Source organism: Carassius auratus, chromosome 1, assembly GCF_003368295.1.
Source record: "Carassius auratus strain Wakin chromosome 1, ASM336829v1, whole genome shotgun sequence".
Lineage (NCBI taxonomy): Eukaryota > Metazoa > Chordata > Actinopteri > Cypriniformes > Cyprinidae > Carassius > Carassius auratus.
Window position 1 is genome coordinate 13,443,072 of NC_039243.1, and position 13,777 is coordinate 13,456,848.

The following is a 13,777-nucleotide window of genomic DNA, read 5'->3' on the forward strand; positions in this document are numbered from 1 at the left end:
GTGAACGGCCCAATGATCAACAACAAGAGGACACATACATCACAGACCATCAATTTGAGAAACAGACCCCTCACTGCTGCTCCGCTGGAAGCTTCATTGAACAGTACAAACCAAACACCAGCTTTCCTGGAAGAGTTCGGAAAGGAACGGGGAAAAAAATAAGAAGAAAAGGGTAGAATGAACAAAAAAACTCAAAGACTGGGATGTAGATGATTAGAAAGCAATATGAGGAGTTGTTTTGTTGTGGAAACTGTGTGATCGTAAGGTTGATGAGAGGTTATATACTGTAATCATCACTATAACATTCAGTTATAGTCTGTGCCAAAGAGTCACTGAGTTGGCAGATAAGCAAGTACTGTAGTTACACCAGCATCGCTCCCAGAATATGGCTGGCAGTTGAAAAAATACTGAATTCCATTAAAAATAACTATGCAATGCCAATGAAATCACACCAGTTTCAGTCTCAGTGGTTTACTTGATACAGGTCAAATAAAAATAGCACTTATCTGTCTTTGCAGAAAATGCATCACAAGCAAAACACACGCTATCTACACAAATCCACATTTGAAGTTGTGTCTTTTTCTTCTACGTTTTGGCCTTACATCTACACTGAGATGCCATTTTTGTCCCGCTAAAACAAGCCTTTTGATGACACTCTCCCAAGTGGATAAAAAACGAAAATGCTGTTTTTGCATTGCGGAAAAAGAAGTATGCTGACAGGTTTAGCCATGTTACACATTTACCGGTTTGTGTGTGTTATGTGCTATTCACTTTCACAGCGTTGCTAAAGATATGTTACTGTGTACAATCTTCCAATTAACTTTCTAAAAAGACAACAGAACATTTAGTAGTTGCATTTGCTGTTGTGCAGCAAAACATGAGGGCAACTGTGTTTTTTAACCATTGGCGACTAACTGCAAGATATATTGGTAATAAACTGATAATGCCAGAAGAACAGCGTGAGAACTTAGTCTATCGGTGTTATCTCAGTGAGCTTTTATAAAAAAATGTTAAAAAATCATATTAACAATTGGACTTGACCATTTTCTGACATTTCAGAGTGGACGAGAAACATTCGGCAAATGCATGTGCAACTGGAGGGAGTTTTATACTGAAAGATGTATCCCGATTAGTGCAGACGGAGCCATAGCTGCTGTATTCTGGATGGAATACACCAGCATATTTCATTTAGTCAGTTGGTCTAATTAATTGGCTGATATTAGGCATCAGTTGTCCACTTAGACAATTAACAGAGGGTTTACAGCCTTGTCAATGGATAATATACAATTAGCTTTGTTGTTGTAGTTTTACATTATATTAGTTCATTAGTTCATAGTCCATTTGATTTCATTTAAACATTTAAATTATGTACTCTAACATTCAATGTTAGTAATATTTTTTTAAAGAAATTATTACTATAATTTCTATTACTATATTACTATATATATATATATACATATATATATACTATATTACTATTATTACTATAATATATTATTACTATATATATATATGTACATACACACACACACACACACACACAAAATTAATAGCAATGCACATTGCTTTTTGGATTACAATTTCTAACTCTCTCTGCCACTCTGGCAGAAAAAAAAAAAGAAAAAAAAGTCATCCAGTTATTCCATGCAAACAGAAAATCTGTATATATACTGAAAGAGCATTAATATGCTGGTATGCTATTCCATCCATAGCCTCTGTCTAAAACAAGGTCAAATTTCAAAATTAATCTTTTCTATGCTATTTAGATGATGTACCTGTACAACTGTTTTACCATCTCATCAATTACATAAGATGCTTTAGATGAAATGAGCAAATATGAAGCTAACAAAATTCACTACACGATTCAGCCAAGCTACTCGTGTGCTGGCAGCGCACCTATTCATTTACCAAACTCAGGATGTAGTCAGTCTGAACCTTTTCAAACAAGAACTGAGCATTCAGCTCCTGGGAGATATCGAAACTTTGGAATGCAGGTAGCCGGCTAACCTTGCTAACCATATGATGAAAGAGAACAGCATCTGATTGGCATCAAAGGGGAGCCTCTATCTACAATTTCTTTTACAAGACAAAGTGCTCCTCAGATGTTGGACAATATTGGTCTTTGTGATGATGAGTGCTGAGGGTGACACAATTTTATTTTTGTTTTTTTAAAGCAAAATGCACTAGACATGTTCCATAAACACTTTTTTTTTTAAATCAAGATGCTGTTTATGTGCTATATATTAGCATAATCAATTAAACTTTTAACTTTAAATCACTCCCTTCCAGTTTACAGAACGAGGATTGGTTGAAACGGCTGTATGCTTGATACTTCAGTATGAATCTTACATTAAAGGTCTATCTCAGCAGAATTCTTCCTTCAAGTCGCTCTGCATTTCTTCTTTGCTCTTGGTGGGGTTGGAGCAGCCATTGTGCTGGTGGTTGTGAAGGCTCTTCCTGCCTGGGTGGCTGGTTGGCTCTGAGGGGTCACAAACGGCTACGACGGTAGTCTCTATTCGTGAGAGTGTGTACATGCTGCTCTGGCGTGCTACTTTATGCCGCATGGCCCGCAGCTCAAGCTCGTCATAGTCTGACACCCGCACAAATGGGCACCAGCGGAAAACACGTTTAAAGCCGGCCCGAAACCTGAGCACAGACAAGAACATATACAAAACCAGATGAAAAACTGGACAAATCGATGGGGGAAAATGCTAGATTATTTGTACATTTATACATGATCTGATTTCTTTCACATGTGATTGTAATTTCATGTAGATTGCAAGTACAAATTTCTCACAGTGTTTCCGCCGTGGAAACGGGCTTTCATTAGAATGAGAATGAAAAAAAAAATCTTTGCAAATGGCCAAAAGCCCTTAAACACAATCATCAATCTATGACTGCACAGGACAAAGAGAAAACCAATATTACAGGTTAAATGTCAGAGGCTACTGCCAACATAACAAGTCTATGTAGTTTTAATAATCAAAAACTACCAGGTACATTAAATAGCAGCTGCTATTTTGTTTTGTTTTTCATTGTATTCAACTCTTTAAAAATGATTTTCCGTTTACTGAATAGCGTATGGTTGCAAATTGTCATGCCCTGGCACTGGTGTAATTTCAAACTAAGCCAAATGGGATCTGAAATTATGTGGATTATTTATGTGGATTATTTATCATCAAGTCTTGCATTTTAGCCATGGATTCCATCTGTGGTGCATTTACATGAAGCAAATCTATGGCTGTCCCAGCCTGATCAAGTTAATGGTGGATGGCAACGGTTGCCAGGCTACAACTGGTTGAGTGCTCAAAAAAAAAAAAAAAAATTGCAGAGCTGTAAAGGTTATTAGCTACATTTTATGCAGAGCCACATAACAGACTATATTCTATATAACTCTCATACTAAGGTACAATACGTTTTTACAAAACCTGATATATATATATATATATATATATATATATATATATATATATATATATATATATATATATATATATATATATATATATATATATATATAAAAGATTTCATTGCATTTCATTGTTTATGTTCAAGTTTGCAGACTTACTGTCTTCAGTCGTAAATCTTATTGTTCTTATAGTTAAATCTTTCATCTAATTGTCACCCAATACTTGTCTGGTTCTTTCTTTCCAGTGCTTCTCTGGTTATCGGTTTTACTGGCTATAGATGGTCATGACTGGAGCTGAAAACTGGACATAAATATATCAATTTTTAATCACACTAATCTCATGTACAATGTTTTGTTTCTTTATTTTTTGAACATTTTAATCAAAGCATTTACTTGATAGACTTCTATTGTAAGTCTGCCGTAAACATGGTTTTTAACAAACTAAAGGATGTTGGAATTTTCCTCTGTGGTGATCGACAACACACCAAGGCTGATGTCGATAGAGCGTAGCTGGTATTGAACCTGGAGCATTCCTTTAATTAAAACCTTGCTTAAAATCATTGACTCTAAAGGGCTTTCTAATGGTCCCTGTGCTATTGTCATAACATTCACGTCTGCATGTCTTATTTTCTGTCAGCTGTGCACAGGGAAAATGAAGATTTGTTGAGCTGCTTTGAAATACTGTAGTTCACCCCAAAACTTTTTTTTTTTTCCATTATTTATACCCTCACCTTCATAACCATCTTTAATAATTTATTTTGGAAAGACAAAAAAATAAAATAAAATAAAATAATAATAAAGCTGCATACATGTTTGAAACAACATTAAGATAAGAAAATGAAGACAGAATTATCTTTTTTGATCAAACCTCTTCATGTTATATATTTGCAAAACAAAGAGAAAACAGTTCAGGGTGTGAAAAAAGTGTTATGTTATTATTAATTAATTAATGAACTATGAATTATGTTATTATTCATTAATTCTGTGTGAAGTTATTTATGGACCATGTGGAACCAATCTTGGGTTTTTATTTACCTGTGTTTTACCTGTGAATATTGCTAAAAAAGGACATTCATACTGAGTCAGGTTAAGCCTGTTTCCTGTCCCTGTCCTTCACTTGGACTGTTTATTAATAACAATTTCATTTCAATCATTGATATATGAGTAATATTTCATAGAAAGAAGATACATCTTAAGTGTCCATTACTGCATGATAAGCCCTACTCATGCAACAAACAGACGGAAAAACACTCATGTTGCTATGATAAGAAGCATGTGTGTCATAGATCTCTGTGGCATGCTTTAAGTTGAGTCTTACCTGCTGTTCAAGCAGCAGTAAATAATGGGGTTGTACATGGTGGAGCTCATGGCAAGCCACATGACCGACAAATAGATCTGCTGAATAAACTTCCATCTAACCAGCTGCTTGTTCAACCCTGTAACGAGGAAATATACATGGTATGGCAGCCAGCAGATGGCAAAGGTCACCACTACGATGATCATCATTTTCACCACCTGGAAAAAGAAAATGAAGGCAAAAGTGAAATACTACTGTTGTGTATCTAATATATATCTTAAAGAACTGTTTAATATATATATATATATATATATATATATATATATATATATATATATATATATATATATATATATATATATATATATATATTATTAATAATTATATTTTTATATTATAACAAGAGCAGGTTATCATTTTGACACTGTGACTGACCCAATTTCACGCATACAAAAACAAAGAGAACAGTGGAGAAGTAATTATATCACAAACACTTATACGGCTGTGTTTCTATTCATTATGTTAATTCATTAAGACACTGCTTGTCATTCAAATCCCACAGCATCCAGCACACCCAAAAGCACCAAACACTGTCAGGACACCAAAATCTTGGTCATGTCACCAACAAGCTTAGACACTCTGGGCAAGCAATGCATCCGCAGCAAGAATGAAAACCCCAGGCAACACATTTCCGACAGGGCAAGGACACCACATGAGGTCTTCATGGCATAAGTTCTCTTTAGTGTGGGAAAAAATAACTAAATAAATAAATAAATAAATAATGGAAAAATGTTGACTAAGTTGTATTTGCCATGATTCATGTAAAATCATTGTTTCTCCTGCAGTTATCTGCTGCTTTTACATGATTTTACATTTATCAAACATTTGTTGTGTGTAGAGCCACTGTGTGGATCTCCATCCTGCCAGTTTCATTCGGTCCTCAAAATATCTGCTCTCTCTTCGAGCAAGTGTCCTTCTGCCCCTGCAGGGCTTCTGCCATAACAAATCCATTTCCCATCCTTCACAAGGTGAATTGTTTCTGTAGCCACATCACAAAGTCAGATTGGAGAAGCTTCACTAATGAATTTAATTACATTGTTCATACGGTCCAACTGAGACAGCGAGTGGATCTTTGCATGTCCCTCTTACAATCTGTAGATCACTACACTGCTCCACCTCAGGAATCAAACTAATGAACAATTCAAAATATATATATATATATATATAAGTGTGCACTATTCAAACATTTTGCCAATGCAATATTAAAGATAGGGTAGGTGATTTCGGACAGCACTTTACAATAAGGTCTCATTTGTTAACATTAGTTAATTCAAATAAACTAACAATGAACAATATATTTTGACAGCATTTATTAATCTCTTTTAATGTTAGTTAATAAAAATGTTCGCGTTAATTCACAGCACATTATCTAATGTTAACAGATACAACTTTAAATATAAATAGTGTTCATGTTACCTAATATAGTTAATTAATTTTAATAAATGAAAACTTATTAAAAAGTTTAACCTGATTTCGGAGAGGCTATCAACAGAAAGCTAGCTTGCAAAGTATAAGATCCCACCCTCCCTGCAAAGCTCTCTCCAAAGTCACGCCTCCTCCAAAACACATAAACGTGCAAAAAAACAGCATCATGATGAGAGAGTTAGTGGAGGGTTCAATGCAATGTTGTCAGATCACAAGTGAGAAAACAATACAGTACAAAGTGCATAATTCAATAATAACAATTTCCATTCTTACTCGGTCTGCAATTCTTAAGGTGCATCCGAAATGGCGTTATAAGTCAACATTTTAAAAGTCATACACTACATGATTGAGTACATAGTGCATAAGTGCATAGTGTATAAGTACTACATAGCATCATTTGGGATGCAGCTTTAGACTTTCAACCAGCATAACACAATTTTTTTTTAACCAAATCACCTAAACTTTATTTATTATTAAAAAGGTCATGTTTCAGATTCAGATTCAGATATCTTTATTAGTCCCCAAAGGGGCAATTCAGTTCTACAGCCAACCCATCCAATAAGGGTTAAATTAGAATTATTAGCACACAATGATATAAGGATTATAAAGTTAAAAATGTATACAAACGATCACACCCTGACACACACATACAGCACAACACACACATTCAACTGCCAGTGACAGAACAAAGCAGTGGAATCCAAGAGCCATTTGTGTAGTTATGAGTTCTCATTCAAGAATCTTATAGCAGAGGGAAGGAATGAGTTTGCATAACGATTCGTTTTCCATATTGGCACATAATACCGCCGACCTGACTGCATGAGCACAAATCCATACCTGAGCACATGATCTGGTTGGCACAGTATTCGATCTGCTTTTTTGACCACTCTTTTTTTCCAGAGAGAACAGAGATCATTTAATTGGGTACCAGTAATTTTTGAGCATACTTTAACAATGTCGCTCAAACTCTTTTTGTCTTTCCCAGCTAAACCATTAAACCAACCCAAGAAAGAAAAAGTTAATAGACTCTCAATGAATGCCTGATAGAATGTACATAAAATTCTTTTACAAACCCCAAAGGAGGAATCAGGTATTTCATTATGGTTTGATCATTAAATACTTTTAGAAAATATCTGCAAGTAAACATTCTGAAAGTTTTCAAAAACTGACACAGAATCCTTGAACTATATTCAGTAATGGAGTCAGCATAATGTAGAATCATATTTCATTCTCAATATTTGGCTTGGTCTTAGAGTCAATTATAACACTGCAAGAGGAACTGCATAAACACAAACACAGGCTTATGCTCCGACAGATCTGTTGAGTTGTGTACTGCATCCATAAGTTAAAGTTGTTTATTTGCTTATTTGCACATAAATTAAGCTTTTTTGCTTAAAACAAAAGGAATTAGGTTTAATTATTAGTCATGACAATATATTCATGATGTTGTTGCAAAAATATCAAATGAAGCAAGCATCATAAATATTGTTACGACTTTAATGCTTGTTTTCCGAAGGCAATGTCAATATCTTGTTACTCATGAGTATGAGAGTGTACAGATGTTTTAAAAGCAGCTTTTTTGTATATAGAAATAAAAAGCATAATGAGTAGACAGAATAGAAATAGATGAGAGAGCTAGTGTAAGAGGGTCAAGTGATCATTATTATTATTTATAATAAAAAAAGAGAAAACAAGTAGATAGAACAGAAAAAAATAGAGAATGCTAGTATTAGAGGGGCAAGATTATTATAAAAAGAAAAGTAGATGGAATAGAAAAATAATGGAGAGTGCTAGTATTAGAGGGTCATACAGTATATATATATTAGGGGTGTTACGGTAAGTGTATTCGTACCGGACCATTTCGGTACAGGGCTTTCGGCACGTGTGCACCGAATGCAATATTTTGTGTGCGGAACATAAGTAAATTTTTGTGTTTCCACACAAACATATTAAGTGGTGGTGTAACAAGGAGTCAGAGGCATTCGGATTCGGATCAGAGTCGGTAACACAATCCAAGATCAGACACGGAAAAAACAAACACAAGGGAAAACGCTTGGAAATGCTAGACAGGCTGAACAAGACTTCGCAGTGAGTGAGAGTGATTGTTCTGCTTTTATGTGTGTGTAAATGAGGTGCAGGTGTGGCAAGGAAATTGGCTGATGAATGAGGTGCAGGTGTGGTGATTGTGATGCAGTGACTCAACTGTGCCTCTACTGAAGTTAATGGGCACTCCATCTAATGATTGTGACATAGCCCCAACTTGGGAACAGGGGCCCATCATGGGCCTAATTCGGGAACAGGGGCCCGCCATGGGCCTAACTCGGGAACAGGGGTCCAGCAAGGCAGAGCAGGTGGCATGGGAGCCCACCAGGGCAGAGCAGACGACCACCACAGCTGAGAAGAGGGGACAGAAGACCACCAGGGTGGAGCAGACGACCACCACAGCTGAGCAGACAAGACAGAAGCCCACCAGGGCAGAGCAGAGGACCACCACAGCCGCGAAGATGGGACAGAAGCCCACCAGAGCGGAGCAGAGGACCACCACAGTGGAGTTGATGCCACAGGAGAGCAAGTCTGGTCAGGTGGGACTGAAACAGAGAACATAAACAGGTTAATAGCGGCCTCCGTGGCCGTGATGAGATGGTAGCTGGCCTCTGTGGCCGTGACAGGGCAGGCGGTGAGTTCATGAAGGACCTCCGTGGCCGTGACAGGACAGACAGAGAGTTGGTGGATGGCCTCCGTAGCCATGACCGGAATGAATGAGAGCTCATAGACGGCCTCCATGGCCGTGACAGAATAGGACGAGAGCTCTGGAAGTTTGGCTGAGATGTGACAGGGCAATGGAAATGTGGCTGAGATGTGAAGAGGCTCTGGTAGATCTGTGGTGATTTGACTGGGTTCATGAAGATCAACTGTGACTTGACTTGGTTCCTGAAGATCGACTGTGACTTGACTTGGTTCCTGAAGATCGGCTGTGACTTGACTTGGTTCCTGAAGATCGACTGTGACTTGACTTGGTTCCTGAAGATCGACTGTGGTTTTACTTTGCTCATGAAGATCAACTGTGGTTTTGCTTGACTCATGGGTGTTAATGGTGACCTGACCTGACTCTGGACGGTCAGCGGAGACTTGACCTGACTCTTGACGGTCAGCGGAGACTTGACCTGACTCTGGGATATCAAAAGGGACCTGATCAACGGTGACCTGACTAGACTCATGAAGTTTAACTGTGGTTTTACTTGACTCATGGGTGTTAATGGTGACTTGACCTGACTCTGGACAGTCAGCGGAGACCTGACTAGACTCCGGGATATCAACAGGGACCTGATCAACGGTGACCTGACTAGACTCATGAAATTTAACTGTGGTTTTACTTGACTCATGGGTGTTAATGGTGATTTGACCTGACTATGGACAGTCAGCGGAGACTTGACCTGACTCTGGACGGTCAGCGGAGACCTGACTAGACTTCGGGATATCAACAGGGACCTGATCAACGGGGACCTGACTTGACTCATGAAGTTTAACTGTGGTTTTACTTGACTCATGGGTGTTAATGGTGACTTGACCTGACTCTGGACGGTCAGCAGAGACCTGACTAGACTCCAGGATATCAACAGGGACCTGATCAATGGTGACCTGACTAGACTCATGAAGTTTAATTGTTGTTTCACTTGACTCTTGGGTGTTAGTGGTGACCTGACTTGACTCTGGAAAGTCGACGGGGACCTGACTTGACTCTGGAAATTCCACTGAGGCTGCCATCTTGTGCAGCGGCGCTGGGCTGGCGAACCACATAACAAGAGTGCAAAGTCCATTATGTCCCTTAAGCTGCCATTAGACTCCCCTCTAGGTAACCATGATTTTACTGGTTCATTGAGTCCAAAACGGAATAAATCCTTAAACAAGACTTCATCGTCTAGAGGAACTCGATATACCAATTCACAGAACTGTTGAACATAGTCCTCAATAGATCTCCTTGCCTTAGATCTAACAGCTGGTCGACTGGATCTGTGGTTAGGCGGGATTGGTGATATGCTAACATTGAAACCGGAACCGATACCTCAGGGGATACCGGGCTGCTGGATCCTGGCATGGCGAAGTCTTCTGTAACAAGGAGTCAGAGGCGTTCGGATCCATGTGCAGAATTTTATTAAGAGAATGGTCATACAGGCAGAAATCAGGAACGGCGTCAGGTGTGTTAGGGATATCCAGAATCATTAACGTTAACAAACGTAGATCGGGGCAGGCAGCAGAGAATCAAAGGCGGTAACACAATCCAAGATCAGACACGGGAAAAACAAACACAAGGGAAAAGGCTCTGAAATGCTAAACAGGCTAAACAAGACTTTGCAGTGAGTGAGAGTGATTGTGCTGCTTTAATGTGTGTGTAAATGAGGTGCAGGTGTGGCAAGGAAACTGGCTGATGAATGAGGTGCAGGTGTGGCGAGGTGATTGAGATGCAGTGACTCATGGGGAATGTAGTTCAGGTGTGGTGCAACAGTATAAGAGATGCAAGTGTCCAAGTGACATCTGGTGGTTGATGGGTGGAATGGTCCTGAGTGGAGTGCCCTCTACTGAAGTTAATGGGCACTCCATCTAATGATTGTGACAGGCGGAAGTCTTCGCGTTCAGCGCAAATCCCGCCCTGCAGCTGATTCTAAAGTTTTCAAAAGGCATCACGCGAGTGTGAACATCACTACAACTAGAAAAAAAAAACACCGTAATTCAAACGCAGCTCCCATCTTTATTTAAACTGACCTTTTAATTGCTCTTGCTCTTAATTGTGATCGGGCCAACCCAATAACGAAATCTGAGCAAGTCTAAAAACTGAAACTGTTGTTGCTGCACTTTACATTTTGTAAAAGTTATATATATATATATATATATATATATATATATATATATATATATATATATATATATATATATATATATATATATATATATATATATATATATATTTTTTTTAATATGAGCAGACCTACAAGCTGGGATTGGTGATGCTGCACTGTAATCATAGTTATTTATTTATATTTTTCATTATATTTCATAATGTGATATTAGTTTGAGACAAGAGTATTTTATTTAGTGGAGAACTTTGCAGCAGTATTTTAGTTTGTATTCTTTTTTTTATTTTATATCTGTGTTTTGTATCAGTCAACTCCTTCATAAAAGAATAACTGTGAAACATATATCAAAGAAAAGATCAGAGGACTACACAAGGTGTGCTTCAGACACTCTTTGTTAAAGTTAAGCCATTAATATGTTCAGAAATATTATATAAAATACACGCATTAATTATGGAATTCAGATTCTTCAAAGAACTCCTATCCTGATTTTTCATCAGTATTTCATACTGTCTCGGTTTTTTTAGAGATGCAATAAGAATATTCCCTATATTTCAAATACACAAACAGACATAGGGCCTGACCTACGTTTCAGCAGGAGGTGGAAGTGAGAAGGTTTCCTGGGGTAAAAGGAGAGCTTATATGTTTGCCACTCACGCTCACCTTCAAGTCAACATTTCTCTCCCGATACATCTCCAGACAGAAGCTTCTGCATACTGAGAGCTGAAGGAAGCACACTGCGTTTGTCACCACAACAGAGTATCTCGTTTGTTTTCTCTTATCTCACCCTGCCTCTTCACTTTAGAGATAGAAAGAAGACAAGGGCACTCGCACTGAAATAGAAGTCCTTTTGGTGATTGCCGCCTGAATAGGCACTGGTCAACTGTGGCAAATAGAGATTGGAGATATTTCTTAAGGTTGTAGAATGAAGAACTTGCAATGGGCTGACATAAAGTACTGATCAATATACTGATATAGATCATAAGAGAGACATTCCAGAGAGACGACAAAGAAGTGGCACTTGAGAACAAAAAAAATCATTGTCGTTTCAAAATAGTCTCAGCAGCTCAGCGCCTAAAACTTTATAAATTCATTTCAGGTTTACTTTACTAGACAAAAGGATTGACTCACAGTGGTCAACTAATAACTGACTAGACTAGTGATTCTCAAAATTTTGGGTGGTAGTCCACTTCAAAACAAACACACACACACAGAGACAAAGACATACTTGCAGTTGTGGTTTACTGGGACTCTCCATAGGCGTAATGATTTTATACTTTACAAACTGTATTTTCTATTGCCCTAAACCTACCCCTTACAGAAAACTACTGGCAATTTTGAATTTCATAAAACACTATTTTGTATGTTTTTAAGCCACACAAATTACATTTACAATGACAAATTAGAAATTTTTTAAAGACTAAGGAAGACTTATTTCCTTAGGGTTATATATTATGAACTCAATATTATTTGTATACTTGCATTTTATTTGCATCACATATGAATACATATGAACCAGATTCATATGTATGGCTTTTCTGCTGTAGTAAACTTGCTCGATAGCTCACCTGGTACAGAATTGCGCTTGCAATGCAGATCTCTTCGTCTACAAGTCCCGTGAAGCATGAGTCACAATAAAATAACTAAATGGCATGGCTCAGCAAACACGTTTTATTACATTATCTATTATAACGTTTTCTTTTGTTAACACTATCGGTTAGGCTTAGGGTAGGGTTAAGCATAGGTGATATGTTATTGTCATTAACCTTTTATCACCACTCGACAGAAATTTTACAGTACAACAACTAACGTAATAGAACGTTTTTAATCTGTTTCAGGTTAAATTTGAAAAGAGTTTTACGCTTTTAGCGTAACTCACTGGATATTTCAGTTTTGAAATAAGCAACACAATATCATTTTGCCAATAAGTTGATCCCCAAATCATAAAGTTTTAAGTATTGTAATAAAATATTACAAATAAATTCTAATGTTTCACTGAAGATTACCTTATAGGAACCTGAGAATCATTTTCTTAGATAATACATCTAGTATGTTTTCTATTAGCTCTACAGAATGTGAACTCAAGATGGTTCACAAATTAATCACTCTTTTGATCTAACGGGTCAAAAGGGTTTGCAAAATTGTCTAAAATTGTTTGTGATTCAGTCGAAACAGAAACAGGACAGTTTGTAGGACAGAAAACAAAAATACTGCTGATGAGGTGGATATTCGCATATCAATATGTAATACAAACAAAACTTGCTTTGTTGGTGACTGCCTTTTCTTGACCATATTTACAGTATATATAACATTCAACTTGGTTAAATAAAAACAGAAAGATAAATATGATGATTTTTGCTGTATAGCTGTGAAAAAGAAAACCACATACTATATTTCAAATCAGTGGCCTACATTAAAATTACTACATAATACACTGAACAAATAGTAACACATAGTAACACCCAATAATAAACATCAATACTTGCTGAGGAACTGAACTGCATCCTTTAACAAGCTGACAGATTTGATAGCAGGGTGTTCATTCAGCTCAGACTGTCAGGAAGGCAAATAAACTCACTATAGACTTCAGCAGACACACTCACTTTCATCCTAATCATCAGTATTGATTCAGCAAATGGTTGCTTGATAGAGGAACCATAGTTTTTTTTTTTTTTTTTAAACAGAAACGTGTGAGAAAAATCCACGTCACCATTTACAATGCAATTATCAGTAACA

General features: G+C 37.3%; 1 protein-coding gene across 1 annotated transcript in view; it reads right to left on the reverse strand.

Moving 5' to 3' along the window:
- Positions 1-1,545: 1,545 nt before the first annotated feature.
- The window catches only part of LOC113070288 (neuromedin-K receptor), a 30,755-nt gene continuing 18,523 nt past the window's right edge, over positions 1,546-13,777 (reverse strand). The window contains exons 4-5 of the mRNA XM_026243560.1: positions 4,728-4,924; positions 1,546-2,646 (exon numbers count right to left, since the gene is read on the reverse strand). Coding sequence (XP_026099345.1) covers positions 2,364-2,646; positions 4,728-4,924 — 480 coding nt within the window. The 3' untranslated portion in view covers positions 1,546-2,363. The remainder of the gene's footprint in view (positions 2,647-4,727; positions 4,925-13,777) is intronic.